This window comes from Cavia porcellus, unplaced genomic scaffold (assembly GCF_034190915.1).
Source record: "Cavia porcellus strain 051 isolate PalLab524CR breed Dunkin Hartley unplaced genomic scaffold, mCavPor4.1 scaffold_24, whole genome shotgun sequence".
Lineage (NCBI taxonomy): Eukaryota > Metazoa > Chordata > Mammalia > Rodentia > Caviidae > Cavia > Cavia porcellus.
The window spans coordinates 35408726-35435508 of record NW_026947507.1 but is presented as its reverse complement, the minus strand read 5'-3'; the positions used below and the strand labels follow the sequence as shown (position 1 = coordinate 35435508).

At 57.3% G+C, this 26783-nt stretch overlaps 3 protein-coding genes across 6 annotated transcripts; all 3 read left to right on the top strand.

Moving 5' to 3' along the window:
- Window positions 1-3536: 3536 nt before the first annotated feature.
- On the top strand, window positions 3537-4152 carry Hrurf (HR upstream open reading frame). The gene has a single exon (XM_063234857.1). The coding sequence runs from the start codon at window positions 4047-4049 to the stop codon at window positions 4149-4151; it is 105 nt and encodes a 34-aa protein (XP_063090927.1). The 5' UTR covers window positions 3537-4046; the 3' UTR covers window position 4152.
- A 38-nt stretch (window positions 4153-4190) lies between these two features.
- Hr (HR lysine demethylase and nuclear receptor corepressor) lies at window positions 4191-19685 on the top strand. Of its 4 annotated transcripts, none has more exons than XM_063234854.1 (19): window positions 4191-4330; window positions 5461-6110; window positions 6982-7777; window positions 9166-9316; window positions 9394-9566; window positions 10789-10953; window positions 11852-11941; window positions 12098-12213; window positions 13253-13334; window positions 13707-13870; window positions 13977-14213; window positions 14338-14503; window positions 14675-14744; window positions 14931-15061; window positions 15180-15299; window positions 15395-15510; window positions 17528-17692; window positions 18077-18205; window positions 18402-19685. In XM_063234854.1, exons 2-19 carry the CDS (start codon window positions 5499-5501, stop codon window positions 18462-18464), a joined length of 3546 nt encoding a protein of 1181 aa, XP_063090924.1. In that variant the 5' UTR covers window positions 4191-4330; window positions 5461-5498; the 3' UTR covers window positions 18465-19685. The 4 variants fall into 4 exon arrangements, with proteins under 4 accessions (XP_063090924.1, XP_063090923.1, XP_063090926.1 ...); XM_063234853.1 differs by having other exon boundaries at window positions 10786-10953; XM_063234856.1 differs by lacking the exon at window positions 17528-17692.
- Window positions 19686-23590: 3905 nt separating this feature from the next.
- Window positions 23591-26783, top strand: Nudt18 (nudix hydrolase 18). Its single transcript, XM_003479347.5, has 3 exons — window positions 23591-23890; window positions 24715-24928; window positions 25358-26783. Exons 1-3 carry the CDS (start codon window positions 23729-23731, stop codon window positions 25951-25953), a joined length of 972 nt encoding a protein of 323 aa, XP_003479395.1. The 5' UTR covers window positions 23591-23728; the 3' UTR covers window positions 25954-26783.

Here is a 26783-nt window from a genome sequence, read left to right as displayed (position 1 = left end):
AACAAAGGCACTGAGCCCAACTGTGAGCTCTTCCAGGGCTAGGGAAGAGATGGCCCTGTGCTTTGGTCTCTGTGCCCTGCATCACCTCGGCTTACCACAAAGCCTTGAAGTCACCAGTGTCTCCTTAATGCAAGCTGGTGAGTGGCTGACTGCAGTTGTCCAAGTTCCAAGACATCCTTAGGCCAGAGAAGGATTGAGCAGAAGTCCAAGTCTAGGGCAGTTCTGGCCAAGTACACACATGATCCCGAGGCTCAGGGCACTGGGTGTTGGCTGGGCCTGCCCCTCTGTGAACCACCCTAAGCCCAGCAGGTCCACCCTCTGGATGGGCTCCCTGGCCCACCCTTCAGATCCCGGGCCTCTGGAGGAAGGCTGAGCTGGGCTCCACCTGCCCATGGTGCCTGACCTATTGACCAGTCCTGTGCCAGTCTCCCCAGGCAAGATCAGGGCTGGAAAGAGACCTGAAGCCCCTCAGGGGCTGTGCTGTCTCTTGTCTCTGCTGTGTCCTGGTTCCAGCCCCCTCCTCAGGCTCCCCCACCCACCTGATCTCCTTTGAGGGCTCCTCCACTTCCGTTTCCTCTCCTTACTTGCACAGGCCCACCCTTTCTCATCCTTCCTTCTTCTCTTTGCCCCACCTCCCTTCCTCCATCCTCTGGCCCTTCCAGAGGGCTGCTCTAACTCCCTGCCCTTTATCCCCAGTGCTGTCCCCTGTAGCCCCTCGATGTCCTAGTCCCCTCCCTGTCCCTGGCATCCACGTCATGGCATGCACTGGCCCATGCCTGTATTTTTAGCTGTCGTGCTCATCGGCAGCATCACGAGCATCTAGATCAATGCTGCCCTGGTTCAAGTTAAACTGGGGAGGCCTGGTGGGCACTCTTCATCCCCAGCTTGACGGGGTTTAGGGGGAAAGTACCCAGGCTCTTTTCCCTGTGCCCCACCTAGCATCAGCAAATAGAGGTCCCAATAGACAGGGAGTAAGAGGGCAAACCTGGGGCCAGAAGATGCTGTCTGCTGCTGGGAGAGTACTGGGGGCCAGAGTGGGCCATGCTCAGCACCAGGTCCTGAGTCTGGGGCAGATAGAGGTTAGGCTGGAGGAGGGGAGGTTGGGGGAAGGAGGGTTCCAGAAGAGGAATTAGGTCAAGGATGTGGGTGGGTGGGCGAGAGGGGAGGTTGGCATCTGCCGCCAAGCTTCCTCCTGGCCTCAGAAGCATCTCCACACTTCCCTTCCCCTTCCCCTCCCCTCAGGTCCTAGGAGAATTTTCCTGGTATTCCCCCTCCCCCATGTCCCCCTCCCAGGCGCTGCCACAGGGTGGGGGGGTAGGCCGCCTCAGCTGTCTGGAGGATGGAGGGGCTGGGAAGCAGGGCTAGGTGCCCAGACGGCCGCGTGTGTGGGAGGGGATGTCCTCAGATGCCCTCCACCCGGCAGTCCCCGCTCTGACGTGGGTGCCCCCCCTCTCCCCGCCCGGATTAGTGGCAGCTTGGCCTGACTCTCCGGGGCTCCTTCCCCCGCCCTGCCTGCTGCCCACCCTGGGCAGGGGGCTGCTCCACCGAGGGGCACTGTGCTTGCCCAGGTAAGGGGCTCTGGGTCCGGGAGAGGGCAGCCGGCTGTCAGTGCTGCTGTGCCTGTCAGTGTGAGTGTGTGTGTGTGTGTGTGAGTGCGCCAGGGGTCGGCACCGCTGAGGCTGGGCCCACACATGTTCGGGGTTGTCCACCAGCTTGCCATGGACCCTGGGCCGGCTTTGCGTCCCCACGCTGGGTGGCTTTCCTTTTGTGTTTGTGTCTGACGTGTATCCTCAGCTCTGCTCCATCCTCAGGCACAGAACAGTCGGCAGCCAGGGCTCTGGCCTGTGGCATGGGCTCTGAGGATGGGGATCAGCGTGGGGGTCGAAAAGGGTCCCTGTCATCTCAGCTCCTAATGGCCCCTGGACATTCCAGGAGCCTGTCCTGACAGCCCTGGTCCAGACCACGGACTGTGCCTTGACAAGGCTGACACCCCGACTGTGGGCAAAGGGGGGTCTGCTTCATTCTCCTGGGGCCAGTCCTGTCTCCTCAGAATGACAGCAACAGGCCCTCAGGCCTAGACAGCCCAGGTTCCCATTCTAGCCTCTTCCAGGCCCCAAGTCACAGGACTCTGCCCTGGACTCTTCCCCCAAACCTAGGCTGCTGAGAAGACAGGCCAGAGCCCAGGGACCACGGCTCACCATCTTGCCCTGGAGAGAGTTTCGGGGCTTGGGGCCTCCGGGCCCTATTGGACCCTCTGAAGTTCTCTCCCCTGGCTCTCACAGGTCCAGCCATCCCCGGGGGAGCTGGGGAAGGAAGGGAGTGTGGATAGCTCAGCCATGTAAACAACCCCTACCAGCCTGTCCTGCCACAGAACTGGACTTGGGGAGGCCAGGGGCTGGGGAGATCTGTGCCAACACGACTCAAGTAGTGCCTGGTGCAAATCCTGTTGACATCTGTCCTCAGGGTTCAAGAGGACCCTTCCTCTTCTCTGCTATACATGAGAGGCTCTCTGTGTTTTGGTCACTTGGGCAGAAGTCTCTGGTCGGCCCAGCTGGCTGACCAGCTGGGTTCCCCAGTCCCCCCTCTCTAGAGATGGTCCTGTGACTTGGAAGTGGGCTGGAAATCTCCAGAACTCCTCCATGGGATGAGGAAGTGGGCACAGGTCACTTCTCTTTCGGCAGGGAGGCAGGAGCATGGAAGGACAAGAGATGGGTGCCTGTGGGGATGGGAAGTGCCCGTTGGGCGTGTGGGTTTCTGTGTGTGTCTGAATCTGTCTGTGTGTGTTTGAATCTGTCTGTTTGTGTCTGCGCTCTGGAACCACCCCCGCAGAGGAGCTGGGATACTTCCTCTGGTGGAGGGTGCCCTGTGTGCCCATTTCCTCTCCTACTCTCAATTCCCTCCCAGGGCCACTCCTATAGGCTCCAATCCAGCGCCTGGCCAAGGAACAGAAAAGACCCTGAGGATGGGGAAACTGTCAGAACCTCAGGGCGGGAACTCAGGGAGGAGCTCCTCTGAGCCCATCATCTCTGGACACTTGGTGGAAACCCAGGCCCATAGACTGGGAGTGGATCAGATGGCAGACCATCCCAGACTCAGAAGCACAGCACTCAGTGCCACTGGGCCTTAGGACAGTTCTAGGAGGGGGCTTGGGTGGGGAACCATGAATAACAGCTTGGCCAGGTGAGGAGGCAGGGCAGACAGCAGCCAGCCAAGCATGTTCACCTACCTCCTCTGGAGAGGACCAGGAGTGAGTGGTCCAGTAGGGGAAGGCTGGGCCAGAATGGGTCACAGCGCCCATCAGTGACCCGTGAGAACCCGACTGCCCCTGCCAGCTCTAGCACTGTCCCCTCCCAACCTCCCCGCCCTGGCACCCCAGGGGGCACCCCGCCCCACGGTGGCCCGGTCCGGCCCCTCCCGTCCTTTGCTCCAGTTCCCGGGCTTGGCACCTATAGTGGGGGTGCTGCCCGCCTGCCAGGCTCCGGGGCCGGGCCCACGGGAGGGTGGGGCGGCTGGGAAGCTGGCACACTGCCCCGGGGGAGCCTCTCTCGGCAGGCGCCCGGGTGCCGCGGGGAGGAGGGGTGAACAAAGGGCTCATTCTCCCCTTGCGCAGCCGGTGGCATCGCCGGGGCGTTGGCGGAAGCCCCCGGGGCTCAGGAGGGGGCAGGCCCAGGCGGGGCCGCCGAATCACGGGCTCCTGTTTCCCTCAGGGTGCTGGAGGAGGAAACCGGCGGAGCAGCTTCCCCACTCTCAGTTGCGCGTCTGGCGATGGCGATCGGAGGTCCTGCTGCGCTCTCCGCTGCGCTCTCCCTCCATTAGCCGCGCCTCGCGGTGCTGCGCCCAAGCCGGTGCCTCTCTCGAGTCACGGGATCGGCCCCCGTTCCAGGCTCGACCCCCTCCCCCGGCCCCCCGGCCTTTCCCCCCACTCAGCCATCTCCGACCGGGGCGCGCGTTCCCCCCGGCCCGGCTCCCTCTTTCTCTCCGGGGGCACCCGCTCCCTAGCCCCGGTCCGGCCCTCCCCAAGGCGCAGCACGGAGTCTCGGCGTCCCATGGCGCAACCCACGGCCTTGGCCCAGAAGCTGGTGCGGCCGATTCGCGCCGTGTGCCGCATCCTGCAGATCCCGGAGTCCGACCCCTCCAACCTGCGATCCTAGAGCGCCCCCGCCGCCCGGGGGGAAAGAGAGCGCGAGCGCGCTAAGCGAAGAACGCGACGACCACGCGTCCTCGTCCGCCCGCGGCCGGGAGGCCCCGAGCCGGCCCATGGGGAGCGGGTGCCCGGCGCCGGCCAGCACGACTGCCGCCGCCAGCGCCGCGCCCGGCCCGTGAAGCCCAGGTAATCGCCTAGAGGGGGCTCCCGGGGGATTTTGGAGGGAGTGGGTCCCTGCGTCTCCTAAACCAGACCGCTTGTCCCAGCGTCCAAAAGTTGTGATCCCCCTGAGCCAGAATCCCCAGGAGCCAGAGCGAGTGAGAGCGGCAGCGCGCTCCCACGGCTCCCGCGTCACTCTTCTAGGGCTTAGTAGGGTGGCCGAGGGGACCGCGCTTAGAAAACGCTGCCGCTCTGGTGCCACCTGTCATCCCAGTCCCTCGCAAGCATTCACGTTCAATTTTCCCTCCTTTGCCTCTGTCTGGGGCCCAGCCCGCTTTCCCCGCCTCCTTCCCTCCCCCCTGCCAGGCTGCAGTTACCCTCCGCGCCTTGGCACTGGGGCTGAGCTAGGGCTCTCACCCATCCCTGTGGAAGCCTCCTAGTTAATGCCTTCTAATGTGCTGGCCACCCCTCCTTCCAGAAGGCCCAGAGATCCTAGCCCCCAGCAGCATTCTCCGGTTCTACTGTAGAAGCCAAGAAACTAGGGCCTGGGAAGAGGCAGAGGCAAAGGCAGGGCCGCCCAGGTGTGGGGAGACAGCAGCCAGCACCCCTGGCTGAGTGCCCTCCTGGTGACAGTGACTCCAGCCTGCCTGGCCTGCACTCCCAGCCCTGCAAGCCTGACTAGGGCTGGGGGCTGAGGCAAGCAAGCAGCATCACTGACACAGACTGTGGTTTGTCCTCTGAGACCCAAGCCCCACTTCACACGAGGGTTCACTGAGGCTCAGAGGGTGACACGACTTCCCCAAAGTCACCCAGCAGGTGGCTGAGTCAGGGCCTCCCACCTTCTTTCTTGCTCCCTGACCTCCTCCTCAGCTTATGACCAGGTTCCTGGCTCAATGAGGCTAGAACATGTCACCCCTAAAATGGCAGACTTTGCTGAATTCAACACCTTAAATTCAGGTGGGGGCCAGAATTAAAGGGATCCCAGGCAAAATCCCTCTGGCCACATATTGTAGTCTGCTTGGTGCCTTTCTGTGGACTGGCACTTGCCTCAACTGGTTTGAACTTTGGTGCTGCCAGTGTGGTGCCCATTCTGTGCCAGCAGTAAGGTGCTTGGGTCATGTGCCTGAGAAGCTCATGCTTTGGTGGTTATGCTTCAGGGATCCCCCTGGGAGAGCCCCATGAGGGCAAGAGAGGGATGGCAAGTACGCCCAGCTTCCTGAAGGACACCTCTGCCTGGGAGAAGACAGTCCTTGAGAATGGCATCGTGGGACAGGAGCCAGGCACTCCACCAAGAGATGGCCTACGTCATGGGTCACTGTGCCTGGGAGAGCCTGCTCCCTTCTGGAGAGGCGTCCTGAGCGCCCCAGACTCCTGGCTTCCCCCTGGATTCCCCCAGGGCCCCAAGGACACGCTCCCGCTGCTGGAGGGTGAGGGACCCCAGAATGGGGAGAGGAAGGCCAGCTGGCTGGACAGCAAGGATGGACTGCGCTGGAAGGAGGCAATGCTAGCCCACCCATTGGCCTTCTGTGGGCCAGTGTGCCCACCTCACTATGGCCCCCTTATTCCTGAGCATAGTGGTGGGCAGCCCAAGAGTGACCCTGCAGCCTTTAGGCCCTTACACTGCCCTTTTCTACTGGAAACCAAAATCCTGGAACGAGCTCCCATTTGGGTGCCCACCTGCTTGCCACCCTACCTAGTGTCCAGCCTGCCACCAGAGCGTCCATGTGACTGGCCACTGGCTCCGCACCCTTGGATGTATCCTGGGGGCCAGCCCAAAGTACCCTCTGCCTTCAGCCTAGGCAGCAAGGTGAGTGCCAGAGTGGAGTGGGCATCTGGGGCCCAACCATACAAGGTAGCTCAGTGGTCCTCAGGGAGGCTTCCAGGGCAGCACCAGTCTGCCCCTCCATTCTGGTGAAAAGATAAGGCAGTGCCTACCTGACACTCAGACAGGCATCTCATAGTGGTCCCAGGCCCTATGTCAGCCTGAGCGGTCGGCTCTCAGAGCAGCTCCATCCCTCTGTCTATTCCCTGCCCTCAGCCTTTGCAGCCATCGCCATCCACCCAGGCTAAGGCCTCATAAGCTCTGTCCCTGGCATGTGTGGCCTTGTCCTGGGGCAAAGGACAAGCAGGCAAACAAGACCTCTCTGTCTGGAAGTGGGATGTGCAGGTGACCTCCTGCCCTGTGTGTTGGGCTCCTCCCCCACTGGTAACCTGCATGCCCTGCCCAGTTTGAGATTTTAAAATGTTTAAGAACTAATGTGGTGTTAGGCATGCTGGCACATTCCTATCATTTCAGCACTCTGGGAGGCTGAGGCATGAGCATCAGAAGTTTAAGACCAAAATGTGGCAAAGCCAGTATGGGTCAGAGCAGTATAATCCAAATACATCTGGAATGTCCTTTGCCAGGCATTAGCCCCTTGGCTACTGTATTGTGAAGTCCAGTACTATATTGTGAAGTTGGTGGTGTTGGGAGGGGGGGCGATCTGGAGGAACTTGGAGCAGTGGAGAGCCCGCTGGAGTACTCAGGGTGATACCATTTATCACCCAGTCTGTGAGTTCCTCCCTTGGTGTTTTTGCAGCACCAGTGTTTTATTGATGACAATGCTGATGTCAGTTCTGCCTGTCTTTAAACACTGGGAACCAAACCAACACTCACTTAACCCTTTCTCCTCTCCTAGAATTTTTACCACAAGGATCCAAGCACTCTCAGGCTGGCAAAGGAGCCCTCCTTGGCAGCATTGGAACCTAGGTTGTTGGGCTCAGCCCCTGGTGGGCTTCTGCAGCGAGCCCAGGAGGCAGAAGGGCCTTCACTCCACCAGAGGGAGGGAAATCCAGGAGCTGGAAGGCCAAAGAATCTTTGCTCCCTTTTCCTGGGACATTCAGATGCTGTTCCGAGGAATCCCTGGCCCACCTGTCCTCCTGGCTTGGTCCATACTCTTGGCAACGTCTGGACTGTGCCTGGCAGTGGCAGTCTGGGATACCAGCTAGGGCCACCCGTCACACCACGGTGCCCCTCTCCTGGGCCTGCTACCACCCTTGGGGGCTGTTGCTCTTCCTACCCACCTGCCCGAGAGGGGGATGTTGGTCCTTGTGGGAAGTGCCACGAAGGTCAGGAGAGAGTTACCAGCGGACCTGCTGAGTCCAGCGAGGAAACGAGGAAGGCTGTGGGTCCCAGCAGGGCCTGTCCCCCAAGCCACCACACCAAACTGAAGAAGACATGGCTCACGCGGCACTCAGAGCAGTTTGGGTGCCCAAGTGGCTGGCCCAGGAATGAGGAGAGCCCAGCTTCCCAGCTCCGGGCCCTCAAGAGAGCAGGCAGCCCCAACATCCAGGGAGCCATGGGTGGCCCAGCCCCCAAGCGCCCACCTGACCCTCTCCCAGGCACTGTGGGCCAGGGGGCCAGGGGGTGGCAGGAAGTGCTGGATGCATCAGTAGGGAGCAAGGCAGAGGTGGAACAGCAGGATGCACACAAAGGTAAGGAGCCCAGAGGGCTGCAAGGAGGGGAGGTGGGGCTAGGCTCTGCGGTGGTGGGGGATGCCCATGGGCCCTTTATGAGTGGATCACATCCAGATGTCATGTTTCCTGCCTGGATCCCCATGGCTCTGGGGCACCTCAGCCTCTACAGCTAGAGCATTCCAGCAAGAGGCTTCAGTCTCCCTCTGTCCCTGCCAAGTCATGGTGCTTTGCTGGCAGTGCCATGAATGGTGTGGTTCAGAGCCTGGACCCCTGAGTCAGGGTGCTGGCTTCTGACTCTGCTGATCAGCAGCCATGTGACCTTTTGTGAGTGACTTCAGCTCTCCAAGCCTCAGTTCATCTATGAAATGGACATAAAGATGGTGCCAGCCCCGGAGGTTTAGCTCAGCGGCATAAACGCCTGCCTTGCAAGCAGGCAGTCGTGAGTTCAATCCCCGGTACCGACAAAAAGGAAAAAGACAAAAAAAAAAAAAAAAAGATGGTGCCAGCCCCATGAAGACTGCCCCAAGGCCTGACTACTCTGTAACTGTGCCATCAAGGACACTGAAGAGTCTGTAGCACTTAGACATTCTGTAAATGTCCGCTGCTCTGAATTTTTTGTGTCATAAATCTGGCTTGGACATTGTTGTCTCTGGAAGGACTCCCTGTCTTGCCTCTCTTGGTCTGCTGGATCATGAAGGTCGTTTGGACTATTAGGACTGTGGCTGCTGTATCCTCGGGTCCTCTGCTACCCTGTCCTTCACCAAGGGTCTCAGCACTTCTCGCCTCAGTTGTGGCTCTTTGGGATGACTTCTTTTCTCAGAGTTCTGTGTTGCTGAGCCTGGATCTCACGCACCATCCCTGCGGCATTGCCCAGTGCCCCTGCAGCTGGCACATGTCTGTCTGCACCAGGCCTTACCATGATCTGGACTGGGAAGTTGTTGGCTCGCTTGTCTTCTTGGGTTACTGCACCTGTGGCCTGTGTTGAAACTGGCCTTCTCACTTTACGGCACCCTCAGTCCGTCCATCCACATCCACGCTGGATTGTCTTTGCACTTTGTCACACAGCCAGCAGTGTTACTAAGCCCTCCGTGGAGCTATCCAAAGGCTACACTGGCTGGATCCTGCACTTGTATGAAGACCATTGCCCCTGCTGTCCAAAGCCTTGGGTTCGACATCGTAGACAACCCCTTCCCTGGGCATCAGTCTGTGCCAGGGCAGCCTCAAGCCATGGCACAGCATGTGTGTGAAACTTGTAGCCGCCTGGGGCCCTCTTGCTGGTTCCCATGATGCTTCACAGGCTGGGGCGGGGGACTGGCTTGGCTGTGTGTGGGCTGAGAGGATACTAAGGTTAGGGTGGACAGGAGCCTTAAAACTCAGACTCCTGACCAGCTACATTGTTCCTTCAGGACCCCGAGGTGGTAAGGCCAGCCTTCAGGACCCCAGGCTTCAGGACACACCGAGCCTGGCTCTCTTGGCAGGCGTCACTCAATGCCAAAGCTGTGCCCAGGCAGCTGGAGAGGTGGGAGCACTGGCCTGCCACTCCCAGGAATCACAGAGGTGAGTGCGACCCTTGCTGCCCAGAATCCTCTCTTCTCCCCAGGGAGGGCCTTCTTTATGCTCCTCTGCCTGTGCAGGCCACCTCTGGGCGCCGAGCTGCAGCAGGAGGAAGACTCCGAGGAGGGAGGAGGGTCTGGCTCCAACCTGCTCAGCATGGGCCTTGCCAAGCACCTGCTGAGTGGTTTGGGGGACCGCCTGTGCCGCCTGCTGCGCAGGGAGCGGGAGGCCCTGGCCTGGGCCCAGCGTGAAGGTGAGTTGAACCTCCCTCCTGTGCCTGCACGGGGGCCAACCTTCAGGTTCCCAGGCCTGCCATGACCTCAGAGGAGCTAACACCCTGCCCTGTCCTTATGCCTGACTTGGGCTCTTAGTCAACGCTGAGGTTTCTGGCCTGGGTGGGGCAGGGATAGGATGCTGGGACATGTGAAACCTGGTACAACCCAGTGCTCTGAAAACTACAGGGCTTGTGGGGAAAACCGGGCTGAGACGAGTGTCTGCAAGAGTCCTGGGACATAATGGGTGGGTTCTGGGGGCCTGATGACCAGGGAGGGCTGGCTGGGGTGGATCATGGGCTTGGGAAGCCTCTGGCAGCTTCTCACAGTACCAGAGTGGTTGTTATAGAGAAAACACCTGGCCTGGCTGCCTGTTACTCTCTGAGTGATTCCTGGTGGCTCCTCTTCCTCCACAAAGGCAGCCCCCTAATTCTTCAGGGGCTCCTGTGAGCTCTGGCCACCCCTAGCCTGGATTCCCAGCACACACATCACCATCCTTCACTTCCCGGATCACCCAAGCTTGTTGGTCCCCTGGGGCCTTGGCACCGGCTGTGCCTCTGGTCTGGAATGCCCTGCTCCTCCCTTCCTACCTGATGCATGAAAACTTACTCATCCATTGGGTCCACTTCTGACGCAGCCCCACCTTTCAGAGGCCCTCTTGGTGGGTCTGTGGGTTGTCTGCGCCCACCTGGGATACAATCAGGTGTTTGTCGAATACTTGTTCAGCGGCACCTTTCCCACCTACCAGCTACAACCTAATCTGAAACTTAGCTCTTAATCCATTTCTTTATGTAAGAACGGGGTGGCCCTGGAAGTGTCTTCTTCTTCTATACAGAGTTCCCTAAGGGACAGGCCACCTAAGTAGTGGCATGCCTTTCGATTTCTGGTAACACTTAGGGCTTGGGAGGGAGGGAGGTAGACAAACGTGCTGGAAGTGGCATGGATTAGTAATTCAGGCTCAGAGGAAATCCCTGGGCCAGGGGAAGGCAGGCAGGGTGGCATCCTGGGGGACTTGTTGGTTAGGTGGTCTCTAGGGGGAGACCCTGGGGAACAAGAGGGGGCTGGCCAAGGTCTGTCCCTGTCTCCATTTTCTGTTGGTGCTCGGTAGGAACTTCTAGCTTTTCACCTCTCTAGCTGAAGGCTGAGCTCTTCAAAGGGCTATCACCTTCAGCCTCCTGACCCTGCTCTTTCTGTGCTCAGCAGGCCAGGGGCCAGCTGTGACAGAGGACAGCCCAGGCACTCCACGCTGCTGTAGCCGCTGCCACCACGGACTCTTTAACACCCACTGGAGATGCCCCCGCTGCAGCCACCGGCTGTGTGTGGCCTGTGGGCGTGTGGCCGGTATGGGAAAAGCCAAGGAGAAGGCAGGTAGGAACTGGATAGGGAGGGAGGAGAGCCAGAACCGCTGGCTGCTGCCATGTGGGGCCACCTTTCCCCACTCCAGCCCAGCTCCAGCCTTAGTCACCACTGCCCACTGCCCCTTAGAGCAGACCTTTCCCTCTCCCCAGATCAGAGGGCTTTGTGTCCTCTTCCACCCTTAACGGAAGTTGCGAGCCTGCTCTGGGCCTCTCACTTTGCTCAGCTTGCACCTTTTAAAACCTGTTGTAACATGCTGAGGCAGGTATATTGCCTCCCTTTTCCAGATGAGAAAAACCCAGAGAGGTTAAGTGACTCGTGCAAGGTCACAGAGCTAGTAAATGTTGCAGCCAGGACCAAGGCTTGTCTTCTGATTCCATCCTGTTCTTTCCATCATTCTCAGCTTTCTCCTCTTGGCTCCCCTTGCCCACCTTGAGGTCTTAAAAGTGTCCCAGTGTCTCAATGGAGATGGCCAAAAAAGAATTCCAGAATCAGAACACTCTCTGCCATATGAGCATCTTGCAAAACATCCAAGCATGTGAAACCTCTGAGCTCTGCAGGGTCCAGTGTCACTATGTGCCCAAGTTTATCAGGAAGCAGAAGCTTCATGGAATGTTTTTGTACTAGAGATTTAACCCGAGGCCTCTGTACTGAGTGATGTTCCAGCCTTTTAATTTTTTTCTTTAAGACAGGGCCTTGCTAAATTATTGAATTGTCCAGATTGGTCTCTAACTTGTATATTCCTGCCTCAGCCTGCCAGAGTGCTGAGATTACAGGCATGTGCCATCACATCCAGCTTAATGGCTTGTTGAGCCCTGGTTTAAATATCATGTCCTGGGCTTTCTTCCCTGACCTTAACCTGTGGTTACTATGCTTTCTTGATCTGCAGCTTCTCCCTCCTACCCTGCAGGTTCTCAGGAGCAGTCCCTGGAGGAGTGTGCTCAGGAGGCTGGGCACACTGCCTGTTCCCTGGTGCTGACCCAGTTTGTCTCTAGCCAGGGTGAGCCAGCAGAGGGGTGGAGCATGCAGTGGGTGGGTCCTGAGGGAAGCAAGCTTCCTGTCTGGCTGTGTTTGACCCTGGTCAAACCTCCCCCTTGGAGAGGTCAAGCATCTGTCCTGCTCACATCACCAAACTCTGTCTCTCTTTCCACTCCAGCACTGGCAGAACTGAGCACTGCAATGCACCAGGTCTGGGCCAAGTTTGACATTCGAGGGCACTGTCTCTGCCAAGCTGATGCCCGGGTGTGGGCCCCAGGGGCTGGGGGACAGCAGGTAAGAAACGGGGTGGCCAAGGTGCTGAGGACTAGTGGGTGGGCCCTAAGATGGAGCAGGTGCTTGCAAATGGCTAGCCTTTTTTGCAAGAGGTTTGGATGAAGAGGGATTAGAACCCAGGGAATCAGGCCACATCCTCCCTTCTGGGAATTAGGACCCTTGCAGCCCACACTAGCACTTGGCCCCTTCTCCCCACATCCCTACCAGAAGTCCTCATGCCCTCTGCACCTGGAATCCTGGCCTCTTTTGTATATCTTCTAGCTCAGCACTTGCCACTACCTTCTAGAGATGCTGAAGGGTGTGGACACGCCCCCAGCCATGGCTGTTTTGGTGACGTATCTGTCATCCTACTATGTACCCTGAGTACCTAGTACATAGTGTGTGTGCCCAGCATGCATCGTTCAAGGTTATTATGAAGTTCATGTTTTTATGATGAAAGTTAGCCATTCAAGAAATAGTTCATTAAGCAAGCATCATGGCACACAACTGTAATCCCAGTACTCTCAAAGCTGAGGCAGGAGGATAACCTCGAATTTGAGGCCATTCTGGGCTACATAATGAGTTTAAGACCAGCCTGAACTACACAGTTAAGCCCTGTCTCAAAACAAAGCAAAAAAAAAAAAAAAAAAAAAAAAAGAAAGAAAAAGTTCATTAAGTACACTCTGAGTGGCAGATACACACTCTTGCCACATATCCATTGTAGAAAATTTGGAAAACATGGAAAACTTAGGCGAGTATGAGGGAAAAAGCAAAAAAATACAGATACACTAATAGGACTTCTTGTGCCATCATCAACATTTTGACAGACTTTTTGCAGTCATTTATTTATTTATTCACATTTATTTCAGTATACACCGTACCCTTCAGCAAAGCCCACGCACAGCTTTATTCTCCTTTATGTGCTGTAACACTTTACCCTTGTGCACACCATTTGAAGGCCTACAAGTGTCCTGCATTAATTCTTATAGGTTGAGTTGAATCGTGTCTATCATTTTTTAAATCTCTGGCTGGATTGGGGGGTGGTGTGTGGGTTTAACAGAAGGAGGCAACAGAGAACACTCCCCCAACTCCACAACCTTCCTGCAATGGGAATTCCAACAGGACCAAGGACATCAAAGAGGGTGAGTGACTCCCTGCCCCCCTCGATGGTGCCAGCTGGAGGATGGGCTGGAGGCTGAGGCGGGGAGGGCAGCAGTAGGAGTCTCTGAGAGTGGCTTGGATTGCTTTGGCAAAAAACCCTCTCACCCACAGCCAACAGTCTCCATCACTGCCCTGGGGTGAGCCCTCCCACCCGCCCCAGGCCCTTCTCATCTTCAGAGGCTTCCGAGCTGCCCTCTCCAACAGTGCTGTGGGGAGGAGAGGGCCCTAGAGTTCAGCAGATGGGAGATGCCAGGAGGACAGAGTAGACTGGCCAGGAGATGAGGGGAGCCATCTGTCCAGGGAAAAATGGGGACAACACAGGAAGCCCTTACCATGTTCCTCCCTGACTGCAGAGACCCCAGACTCTACTGAGACCCCAGCAGAGGACCGAGCCAGCCGAGGGCCCCTGCCTTGTCCCTCTCTTTGTGAACTGCTGGCCTCTACTGCTGTCAAACTCTGCCTGGGGCATGAGCGCATCCACATGGCCTTCGCCCCCGTCACACCGGCCCTGCCCAGCGTGAGCAAGGGCTGACGGGAGGCTGGGAACCTGGGGTCCTGAGGCTGGTTGGTCCTCTTTGTGGGGCCTGGCCGGTCCTGAGCCTCCTGTCCCTCCTTTCCTGCAGGACGATCGCATCACTAACATCCTGGACAGCATCATCGCGCAGGTGGTGGAGCGGAAGATCCAGGAGAAGGCCCTGGGGCCAGGCTTGCGAGGTGGACCAGGCCTTCGCAAGGGCCTAGGCTTGTCCCTGTCTCCGGTGCGGCCCCGGCTGCCTCTTCCTGGGGCCTTGCTGTGGCTGCAGGAGCCCAGGCCTCAGCGCTGCTTCCACCTGTTCCAGGAGCACTGGAGGCAGGGCCAGGTGAGCCAGCCTCCCTTCCTACTAGTGCCTGGGTCTGAAGAGCTGGAGCCACTCCAGCAGCCCCCATCTGGCCACAGCAGGGCTCCCTCCATCCTCCTGAGTCCCCCTTTTCTCCTCATTGCAGCCTGTGTTGGTGTCAGGGATCCAGAGGACGCTGCAAGGTGGCCTGTGGGGGATGGAAGCTCTTGGGGCACTGGGAGGCCAGGTGCGGGCACTGACCGCCCTGGGGCCCCCACAGCCCACAAGCCTGGACACTGCAGTCTTTTGGGAGGGATTCTCCCGGCCTGAAAGTGAGTATCCCTGATGTGGACTACAGGGAGCTGGGTGCATGAGTCTGAGGGTTGGGGTGACAAGGGAACCCTGGAGTGATCTAAGTGTCACTAGAAGCAGGACGAGAGCAGGTACTTCTGCCAGCCCTGGAGCTCCGCCAGGGGCCAAGGGCATTCTGTGCCTTCCCCCAGGTCGCCCAAAGTCAGATGAGGGTTCCGTCCTTCTGCTGCACCGAACTCTGGGAGACGAGGATGCCAGCAGGTGTGTGGGTTACAGCCATGCTCCCCAGCCCCAGCCCTTCCACGTCCACCCCTACCCACTGCCTTCACCTCCACCCCTGCCAAGTGACCCTCAGCACTCACAGCTTGCCCTCTGGGAGTGAAGCCCAACAATGAGGGGTTCTGTGCCTGGGCTGGACCCACTGAGTGTGACCCCTGCCGCCCACAGGATGGAGAACCTGGCCTCCAGCCTGCCACTCCCAGAGTACTGTGCCCACCATGGGAAACTCAACCTGGCTTCCTACCTCCCACCGGGCCTCACCTTGCATTCGCTGGAGCCCCAGCTCTGGGCAGCCCATGGTGAGTGCCTGCCACTCCTGCCTGCTCCCTACCCCATCTCATCCCCCTCATCAGGCGTCAGAGGTAAGGGTCCTGGAGGCACGAGTGTTTCTCTTACCCCATTTCTACCTTCATGTAGGCGTAAGCCCACACCGTGGACACCTGGGGACCAAGAACCTGTGTGTGGAGGTGGCTGACCTGGTCAGTGTACTGGTACATGCAGAGGCACCACTGCCTGCCTGGCACCGGGCACAGAAAGGTGGGTCCTCAGCTGGGGGTAGGAGAGAGGACACACCATCAAAGCAAGAGTCCCTCTCATGTGCCCTGGATGCACCTGACCTGTCTCTCCCACAGACCTCCTTTCCAGCCTGGACGGAGAGGGACTCTGGTCTCCGGGCAGCCAGGTCAGCACTGTGTGGCACGTGTTCCGGGCACAGGACGCCCAGCGCATCCGTCGCTTTCTCCACATGGTGAGGAGGGAGCCTCGAGCCCTCCACCTGCACCCACCTGGCCTGGCAGTGTGTGGTCCCCGCCTGCTCGTTCCCCACCCCAGCCCCTTTGGGGAGCTGCACAACCCCTACTCACAAAGGCAGCCCACAGAAAGGAACCCCAAGTCTGTGGCGGGGCTGAGAGGAGCAGGAGGGCACAGCAGGAAGATCCGGGCTTCAGGATGAGATGGGCGATGGTGGGTGCTGGCTGGGCATTGTCCTAAGGGCCCTGGCCAGTGGTCCCTTGCTGCCCCTAGGTGGGAATGGTTGCTGTCTCACATTGCTGACGAGAAAACCAAGGCTCAGTGGAGGAACTGGGATCTGAGCTCATATCTGTTCCCACCCTATTACTACCCCGTGCTTCTTGTGGGTGCAGGCAGCCTCTCTTCCTGGGCTTTGGGGTGAGGGTGCTGGCAGGTCAGGGGGGCCCCTGCTGCTCCCCTTTCCATGGTTCCATCCTATGAGGGGTAACTTATGGGAAAACAGCTGAGAGAGACAGGCTGGCAGGTGGAGTGAGGGACCCGCCCATGATAGAAGGGAGGGGAGGGGAGGGGAAGGGAAGGGAGGGGAGGGAAGAGGAGGGGAGGGGAAGGAGAAGAGGCTGGGAAGTGAGTCAGAGGCAAAAGCTCCAGAAGGGCAGGATAGGTGAGACAGCAAGGTTAAGATAGGGTGAAGCTGGGCAAAGTGGCAACATGCTTATAATCACAGCACTTGGGAGGCTGAGGCAGGAGAATCTCAGTTCAAGGTCAGTCTGAGCTATACAGTGAATTCAAGGCTAGCCTGAAATATATAATGACACCTTGTCTCAAAACAAACAACATAAAGGCTTTAAAGTCCAGCTGAGCCCAGTCTTCCAGAGAAAAGACTTCCACAAGTGTCCCCCACTAAGACAAGCACACATACAGACATGCAGATGCTAAGGCCTTGTCCTGTACCCCATCTCCATCCTGGCCCACAGGCACACACATCTGCAGATGTGCACCCAGATGCTAGCACAGGCAGAAGCACACTGTCACAGGCAGCTGCCTCGGCTGGTGGGGGTGCAGCTGGCAGTGGGCAGTCTCATGTGGCCCGCCAGGGTGATTCACTGGGGAGCTCTGCAGGGCACATTCACACCGGGTGGCCTAAGAAACGCTGCTGTAGACCCAGGATGGGCCTGACTCTGAGGCAAAGGGCTTGGCACCTGGCTGGGACTCCCCTGGGCTCTGATTTGGTTTCCGTCCACCAGCCTACCCAGTTCGGTCTCATAGTCCAGGGACCATGACCAGGACTTACCTGAATTGGGCGGAGTCAGTGGCCAGTAGGAGCATGGTGAGCGCTCGCCACTGCAGGTGCTGCCCTGTGTACCTCCTTTGGCCTCACGGGTCCCAGCATGCCCAGTGCTCCCACTCCGGTCAGGCTTGCCACGGCTCCTGTAGCTGTGTCAGCTGTGGAAGCCCCAGCCTGGACAGACAAGCCCGTCCACCCACTGGGAATTGGAGCTGCTGGGCAGGCTTGCTCTTTCTGGTCCCAGAGGTTCCTAACTGACTCCCTTGCAGGGAGACACAGCTACTTGCTCACTCACAGTTAGCGCACCAGGCTCCAGGTGAAGAGCTCATGGCATAGACGGCTTATGAATGGGGCTTCTGCAGGACATTTGTCTGGATTTTGGAGAAAGGGGTACCATGGGCAGGGCATGAGGGCAGTTCAGGGCCACTGAGGCTATGAAGGGTATCCTGCCCTGGGAAAGCAGGGATTTAGACCCAGAGCTGGAGCACCCTTAATCCTTTCCTCTAAGCTCCTTCCCTCGGAGTGTTTGTCCTGTTAAAAGCTGAGCTGCCTCCGCCCCTCACAACCAGCCCCTTCTCTTCTACCCATGCCCTCCCCCTGCCTGTCCTTTCGAACTTGACCTCTTCAACTATCTCTTGCTCCCCCAGCTTCTGTAAAGCCCCTGCCCCTGCTCTCCTGCAGCCCTGCCCCCCCCCCCGCCCCGGGCTCATCTAGACTGCTCTTCTTTGAGGTGTGCCCGGCTGGGGCAGGGACCCTGGAGCCCGGCGCCCCAGGCAGCTGCTACCTGGATGCAGGGCTGCGGCGGCGCCTGCGGGAAGAGTGGGGTGTGAGCTGCTGGACCTTGCTGCAGGCCCCTGGAGAGGCTGTGCTGGTGCCCGCCGGGGCGCCCCACCAGGTGCTTCCCTGGCGGGGAGGCTCTGTGGAGAGATCGGGCTTTCAGCAACAAGATCACCCCCAGGGCCAGGCAGTGTCTCTCTGTGCCTGAGAGTTAGTAGGGCGGAGACTGCAGCCCACTGGGGAAAAGAGAGGAGAGGCTGAGGGATCATGGAGTCAGAGATCCGGTCTGGCTGTAGGGTGCTGATGGAGGGACCTGTCTCTCCAGTGCACCTTTGGCTTGGTTTTGGATGTGACCTGTGGGGTGCCTGGTGCTGCATCCAGGGCTTCTGTCCCTGGGAGTTGGTGGGGTTCATCACAGGGAGCAGAGCTCAGGAATGGGGGTAGGGAAATGTGTGACCTCGAACCTTGGCTGACCCTCATGCCCACCTCCTCCCTGGCACAGGTGCAAGGCCTGGTGAGCACAGTCAGTGTCACCCAGCACTTCCTGTCCCCTGAGACAGCTGCCCTCTCTGCTCAGCTCTGCTACCAGGGACCCAGCCTGCCCCCTGACTGCCGCCTGCTTTATGCCCAAGTGAGTGTGACACTGACCAACAGGCTGGGTGTGCTGCCCAAGTGCCCCTGGGCACAACGTCAGTGGGCAGGACAGGACAGATTCAGCCCTGCCAAGCAGGCAGCCAAGCACCTGTGGAGAGGAAGGCTGGCCTTGGGAGCGGGGAGCCAGGGGACCCTGGCACATGACTGAAAGCTCTTTGTCGTCTTTTTCCTAGATGGACTGGGCTGTGTTCCAAGCAGTGAAGGTGGCCGTGGGAACATTAAAAGAGGCTAAATAAGGGACCCTTGGTGTCTAGGGGAAGGAGTGGTGGGCGGGTAGACCAGGTGCTCAGGCCAGACATATTTTCATCAGGGAATAGCACTGGGGGACTTAGGGACTTTGGGCCAATCCCACAAACACCACTCTACCCCATTCCTTGCCCTTGTCCTGGCAGTAAAGCCAACCGTAGTGCCACTGACACACCTGCCTGTTGCAGGCTGGCACCTGCTCTACCCTGTGCCCCTCTCCATGGTACCAGGTCGTACCATGGAGAGGTGGAACACTCTCCCTCCAATCCCTGTGCCACAATCCAGGAGACAAACAGCCCTTTCTTGGGGAGACCTTGGGAATCATTCTGGCTTAAGCAACACTTTCTTCCGCTGCCTAATCCCTACCTGTGTCCCAAGCTCTGCTTAAACCACCCACACCCTCACTGGGTTTCCAGGCAGCCCTGCATGCTGCGGCTGTGCTGGACTAGGGGCCACAGAAACCCTGCCCTCTTGCCAGAATTGCTGTTAAGCATGGGGGACAGGGCATCAGGGACTGCCCAGGCTGGAGGGAATGACATGGGCCGTGCCACCTTGCCCCCACTGCAGCCTCCCACCTCCCTCCTTACTGTGTGATTTCCATTAAAATCTGTTGTTTTGTGATGCTGCCAATGTGGTTGGCCCTGCTCTTGCAGGCCACATGGTCTGGGATGGGAGGAGAAACAAGGAAATTTGCCCTGGAGCAGAGGCACACAGACAAAGGCAGGAGGGGACAGGGGTCCCCTCAAACACCCTGGCCTGTTCTTCCTCTGGGAGCCTGGAGCCTTCCGGGGCGCTGCCCCCTGAAGATACCCTTGAGTGTGACAGCAGACGGAAGTGAGGAAGTCCCCTGCACAGCACTGAGTAGATTCCCTGTGCGACATCAGCTGTGGACTCCAGAACCCCCCTGTCCCCATAAACTCCAGGCCACCCGCCTCTCCTGTCTGCCCCACGCTGGAGGGAGGCGCAGGGGAGCCTGTGCCCAGCCCCACCACCCACGGTGGCCACAGCCTGGGGACCGAGCTTCCCCACCTCAAATGCTGCTGCTATCCCCTCCCTGCCCTGTCCCCGAGGCCCTGGTGTGGCTCAGCCCTCCGCCCCCTACCCCATGTATTTCTACCCCAGCAACACTCCACCTCGCGTCATCCCTAATTGTTCCTGCTGTGGTTTGGGGAATTTTTTTTATTAAATAAAATTTTTTATTATAAGTGTAACATGTTGAGGACATTTGGAAAATAAGATAGCCACCTGACACCCATCTCTATCATCCGTGACCCAACCACTCTGAGTATTTGGGTGGATTTCTTTCTAGCATCTTCTCTAGGCATCTGTTGTGCACATGGGTGAATTGGGGCACCTCGGATTTGGTTGCTTTCTCTTAACACAGGATTGTAATCATTTTCGGTATTGCTGCCTAGTCTTCATTTTAAGTGGCTGCGTGTATTTCATTAATCAGTGGTGCCATGATTTACATAACCATCTACATTTTTTAAAAAAAGTTAGGTTTCCTCACTGTAGGTTCAGTTACTTTCACTTTTTCTTAGGATTAAAAAGAAAAAAAAAAACAGAAAAATTATGTTTTCTGTGCCATGTCTTTCTTTTACTTAATGCCTTTTCACTTAAATGATATCTCTTAATTTGTGTCACTATTTTGAGGCAGATAGAATTTCCATTTTTCAGAGGAAAAAAACCGGCAAATTGGGGTTAAATAAGTCACCCAAGGTCACACAGCAATTTTAGTGGCAAAGCTGGGATTTGAACCAAATTTTCTGACTCAAGCCACCTCATTTATGGTGCAGTCTTAGCGCTTCACAGAATTTAAAGAGAAGCTTGCCCTCTTCTCTGTCCTCCTACTGCATGCACTTTAGAGCTGATTGTGTTCCAGGCAGCACTGGATGACACATTGCTATTTACACCTCACCTTCAAGACTGTCCTGATGTCACCCCGGAGCCCAAAATACAGAGTCTTTCCTGGGAAGATGCTGCTCGGCACTTTGTGCATCGGGGTGGGGCTGGACAAGTCCCCGAGCCTCTCTCTTCCCCACACGACCTCACCTTCTCTCCCCTTCCCTGGTGGATCACATTTGGTGTTCAGGGGCATATTTGGTGTGACTCACTGCCCCAGCAGGTGGATGAATACCCATTTGTCCTAGGACTGGATCTAGAAATGGAGTCTGCCAAGGTGGGCACTGACCCTGGAGCACTTAGGGCAGTGTTCCCCATGAAGACACCTTGGGCCTCTACTTTGGCTGGGGTCAGCAGCCCATCACCCACCCTCTGCCGAAGCCCCTGTCTCTGACCCACATGAGACAGACACACAAGCCACAGCACCAGAAGTAAATTCGGGGTGCACATAGGCAACATCTGCTTCCGTCTCTTTCTTATAAAATTCTAACTTTCTATTTTGAAATAACTTCAGATTTATAGTCAGGCCACAAAGACAGCACAAAAAGTTCCCAATTATCCTTCACCCAGCTTCCCCTAATGGGAACATCTTACATAAACACGGTGCCTTTATCAAAACTAAGCCATTAACATTGATGTGAACTCTCAGCAACACGACAGAATTCGTTGGGATTTCACCACTAATGTTCTTTTTCTACTCCAGGATCCAACAATGCCAACATCTGACAAGGCCCAAGGCTTCCCCAAGGTCACACAGGGAGCCAGTGGCAGAACCTCCCCCTCTGCAGCCAGACGTCCTCCTCCCCTGGCGGGCCACTGTCCTCCTCAGCCTCCCTACTCTGTCAAGAGAGCGGAGCCGCTGCTCTGTAAATGACCATCATCACAGACCATGTCCTCACCCTGACTGCCTATCCCTGTCTCTGTCCCTGTCCCCATTCCCATCCCTGTGTCCCCAAGCCTGCCTACCCCAAGCCTTCTAGCTTTGTGTTCATAACATATGCAGATTCATGGCCCAAGTGGCCAGCTCAGTCTTCACTCCATGAGGGTGTATGTGTCAGTCCACTCCTGTCTGCCACAAAGACTGGCCACCCATGCTAGCCGCATCCCTCCCCTTCTAGAAACAAAGGACACCCACAGTCTTGCTGTAAGTATTTTGTCACTGTTTTTTGTTTTGCTTTTTGTTTTTAGTCTCACTATGTAGTACAGGCTGGCCTTGAACTCATTATGTAGTTCGGGCTTGGCTCCAATTCAGTTTTCCTGCCTCAGCTTCCTGAGTGCTGGGGTTACAGTTGTGTCCCACCTTACCCAGCCTAAGCCTTGTTTTCATCTCCTTTGCTCCCTCACTTTCTTCTTTTTGTCTCAGGGCCTCCGGCTCTGACCTGCCTCTTTCTCCCAAGGCTTGGGCAATGCTCTCTCTTTGTTGTCTCAGCCAGCACAGCAGGAAGGAGCCTTCAGGACATCTGCCTATTCTATTGCCTCAGCTCTGTCTGGAAGGGGGCCGATGCCCGCTCCACAGGAGAGAAGTGCGTGCCCCACTCCCTTGATAATGGGGAGCAGAGCTGTGGTTTGTGGCAGCCTCTGTTCTTCTAGGCAGTTAGACCGCCTGGTGTTTATCATAGGGTGCCTCTGAAGCTCCCAGAGCCCTGCCCAGACATGACCTCACTCTCTCTCGATTCATCCCTGGGAGGCAGAAAGGAGTCTGTAACCAAGGCTGCCCCACTTCACAGATGGGAAAACTGAGGGATATGAACACACACAAGGAGCAAATATGTCAACAGGCTGCTGTGGAGCCCCTGGGTCCCGACCCACACAAGTTTAGTTGTTTGTGGCATGGGAGTTCTTAGAACTGCACCAGAGCACAGATCCACAGTCTTCAAACATTTTTGGGCCTACGAGATTCCACCACCTGACCCAGGGACCCAGATGCAGACAACATGCAGTAGCATCAGTGGTTGAGGAGGACATAAGGACGCCAGTCCCACGTGGCTGGGACTCCTGACAGTGGAGTGCAGTTGTAGGGCAGCCCATTTTCACGTGGGACGGACAAGGGCTGTGGTTGTTAGGGCCCGGCCTGCAGAACTGGCAAGCAGCCTGGCTGGACTGTCCACACAGCATCTCTCTGCACACCTTGGCTTCCCAACACCCTGTTAAATGAGGGCTGTTGTGACCTGACAGCACAGATAAGGAAACTGAGGACATAGCTTACCCAGGAGCACAGAAAGAGCCAGCCAGCCAGCAGTGGCTAGACATCTGGCTTGAAGTCCAAAGCTATGTCAAAATCGCCAAGCCCCTCATCCAGTCACCAAAGGGAGGTGCACAAAGCCAGCAGGAGGGAGGAAGGGGAGGCCTCCCGGACATCGGACATCGTGGGGAGCCCAGACTTGGCTTGCTTGTCGATTCTTTCCAGCTGGCTCTGCCTTCTGTCCTGACAGGAGGTTAAAGGAAGCTCTGAGGAGGAAAGGTCAGGCTGGGAGAGAAACAGGAGCCGCCCAAAACAACCCACACCCTGTTCCCCATGCCCCAGCCCTCAACGGGCACAGTCTGCAGAGAGACCCGACGCTGCATAAGAAATGGGGTGGGCAGGGGGCGCTGAGGAAGGCTGCTGACTCCCACTCCATCATCCCGCATCTCAGCCCTGCCTCCTCCCTCCTCTGTCACATCTTCTGCCCAAACCAGTCATTTAATACTTAGTCTCCTACCCTCAGGTGACTTTTTATGACATGTCTGTGTCCATCTCTCCAACTAGATCAGAATCTCCATGGCGACAGTGTATGTGCCATTCAATACAAAAATGTACTGTGACATTCAGTACATTTTAAGGAGTAAGAAGGAAGTTATTTGGGAAGCGATCATCTCGGGCAATGTCTTAGTTTGTTTATGATAAAAGCAGACAGTGGGTCCAAGTGACTGGCCCAGGGCTGCGTGACGTCATCGAGCTTGTGACACCACTGTCCGCAAAGGCGCCCAACACCTGCAGGCAGGATGACGACATCGTCGGGCCGGCACGGACAAGTGTGCGTAGGTAATGAGCGAAGTCGGAGCGGGAGGCATCCTGAGAGGGACTGAAAGAAAGCGAGGGGTGACACAGGACAGCCGAAGCTGGACTTGGGTCCCTAAGACGCCCAGAGGACGCCCCGCCCCTTCATGAGCTGACCCCGCCCCCTAGGCGACTCCGTGGGCTGGCCAATCGGCGCAGGCCGCGGTGACGCGCGACCTATCAGCTTCCGCGTTCGCGCTGGCCCGAGTCCGCCGGGTTGGAGGGCGAGGGCGCAGGGTCCCATGCTTCGCACGTCCCAGCCCGCCCGCCGGCGGGGTCCGCTGGGTTCGGGTCTGCCGCCCCCCGGGGGACCTAATGGCCTCGGAAAGCCTGGAGGGGCAGCTGGTGGCCGTGCTAGGGGGCCAGGGGCTGCCGGTGCAGCGCTGTGACTCAGAGCCGGCGGGCGAGCCCCGGGCTCCCGTGCGGCTGCGGAGGGATGTCTGCTACGTGGTGCTGGCCGTGTTCCTCAACGAGCAGGTGAGCGTCCCCCGCCGGCCCCACGGGGCCTCGGGAGCGCGCAGCCGGCCCAGGTGGGGACCGAAGACTGACGGCCGCGGCCACCCCCTGTGCGTGACGCTTCCCAGTTTTACAAAGCACTCTCACACTAGGATCTGAGCTCCGAGATCATGCAGATAGAGGAGGGAACAGAGGCCCTGGCCGCCCATCACGGCCGCTAGGCCTCAGGTCCTAGAAGAGAGGATTGTGGTCTTCCGCTTCCCTTCCCAAGCGCCTATCGCGGTGCCCAACGCAGACTGGGCTCTCTTGGCAGGGCTGCCGGGCTTCTAAGACCTCCTGCCCCCACGGGGAGTAGAGAGGAGTTTACAGTGGAGCCTCCTAACCCCTAGGAGCTCTTTTTGGTGCTCATCCCTACTCCGTCAATATTGTAACTACAAGAGCCAGGGCCATAGGGACAGGTCTTACAGAGCAGGGTGGAGGTGGGGGTCAGTTTCAAAGCCCAGCCTGACTATGAGGAGGCGGAAGCTACACGGTGACATAGAAAGACATAAATCACTGTAGGATAGTGGCAGCCCTACCTTTGGGCCTCCTCTCCAGCCTCAGAAGCAGCTTCCAGGGATCTCAGCCCCTTCCTGTAAAGGAACCTCTCTAAATCCAGTAGATGAATTAGTGCAGAGGAGACAGCTGCAGCTGCTAGCCCCAAAGGCGCTGTCTCCGGATACACTGCAAGGTGTCCACTAGGAAGGGAATCGTGGGGTACCCTGTTTGAGACCCAAGGTGGCCTCGGGGTACGGAGAGCTGCTGACCATAGTGGGCGCTAAGAGTCTCTCTCTCTCCTTCCCTAGGATGAGGTGCTGCTGATCCAGGAGGCTAAGAGGGAGTGCCGAGGGTCATGGTACCTTCCTGCAGGGCGAATGGAGCCCGGGGAGACCATCGTGGAGGCGCTGCAGCGGGAGGTGAGGGAGGAGGCTGGGCTGCACTGTGAGCCCGTGACGCTGCTGTCCATGGAGGAGCGGGGTCCCTCCTGGATCCGCTTCGTGTTCCTCGCTCGCGCCACAGGTAGGGCCCACCTAGTGGCACTTGAGCTAGAGCTGATTGTCCCTTTTCCCCCAGCTTATTCTTCCAGAAGATGGGCCCCTTTGCAGCCAGCACCCTATTCTGACTGGTACTGGCCAATTACTGGCTGGTTGCAGCCTGAGAGGTCATGATTGGTGTGCCTACGTGTTAATTTTTTCTGCCAGACCTGATACTTCTTTTTGTGGTGGTGGTGGGGATACTGGGAATTGAATGAACCCAAGGCCTTTGCCCTGAACTACATTCCAGTCTCTTTTGTTTTGAACAGGAGTCTCCATAAGTCACTGTTTTCCAGGCTTGGCTCAAACTTGCTTTCTTCCTGCCTCAGCCTCCTAGAGTCCACTACCACACTTAGCTCTGTTACTACTCACAGGACATACCCTCTCCCCTCCTTGTCCCTTAAATCTCCCCTAGGTGGAATTCTCAAGACGCTGAAGGAGGCAGATGCCGAGTCTCTGCAGGCTGGCTGGTACCCGAGGATCTCCCTGCCCAGTCCGCTTCGAGCCCATGACATTCTGTACCTGATTGAGCTGGCCGCCAAGTACCACCAGCAGGCTAGGCACCCTCTGGTTCTGCCCCAGGAGTTGCCTTGCAGTGTGATATGCCTGAGGCTTGTTGTCACTTTTACCAGTGTCCAGACTGTGTGGGTACTGGTGGGCATGGTGGGGATACCACACTTGCCCATTGCTGCCTGTGGCTTTACCCTGATGGAGCAGAGGGGTGGCATCAAGGTGGCCATCCTGCGGCTGCTGCAGGAGTGTCTGACCCTTCACAATTTGACAGTGGAAACCAAGGGGTTGCTTGGGTTGCAGCACCTGGGCAGAGACCAAACAGATGGCATCTGCCTCAATGCCCTGGTGACAGTGGCTTTTCGGAACCCAGGAAGCCAAGATGAGCCCCCTAAGATTCGGGGTGAGAACTACTTTTGGTGGAAGGTGATAGAGGGAGACCTACAGAGCCAGCTTCTCCAGAGGCTCCAGGAATCTTCTGTTGTCCCTGTAAACAGATAGGGAGGGGCCAGTAGGCGTCAGGAACTGGGCAGCTGCATCCTCTCCATGGGACTCTGCCTCCTCTGAGGCTGACAAGAGGCTGGCAGTCAGGGATCCTGATGCAGAGGGTGCAGGACCGGTTCTCCTGGCCAAAGGGTACTTCATGCAGCCGACCCCCACTTTGCACCAAAAGAACAGTGCCTTTAACTAAACGAGGAGCGCAGAGCTCAAAGGCCTGACTGCCTTGAGGCCATATGGATGCTTCTTCCAGAGTCCAGGAGCTTTCTGAACCCCTTGCCCACCACACTGAAGATCTTCACACTGATCCTTTTGGACTTGGAGAGGAATATAGGGAGGTCCTCAAAAGAGGGCCCCATAAAAAATGTTTTTAAAAAAATAAAAATAAGAGGACCGCATGCTATGTAAATAATGTTTTTTACCCTTCCTTTCCTGCCTAAATATCTCTTGGAAAGAATAAAGGGGCTCTTGCTGGAACTGCTGCTCCCTTCTGACACTGCAAGGTACTGCTGTCTCCTCCAGCCCAAGCTACTGGACTGTCTCTAGGCAGGAGGTGGCTGTGAGAGAACCAGTTCCCTAATGGAACTACAGCTCAGACCCGTATGGGTTGAGCAGTAGGGATTCCAGGAAGCTGCAGATGGGATGGAAGCCAGACATGTTTCTTTCCTCCCAAACTTCCATGCTCTGATCCCTATCCACCTGCTCTTCTGCCTCTGCCTTTACACTTTCAGCCCAATGTGGACTAAAGCTTTTGGTTTCAGCAAAGCCCAGCAAAGAGTAATAGAATTTTTATTTATTTTTTTTTTAAATAAAAGCTTTACTGGAAAACCAAA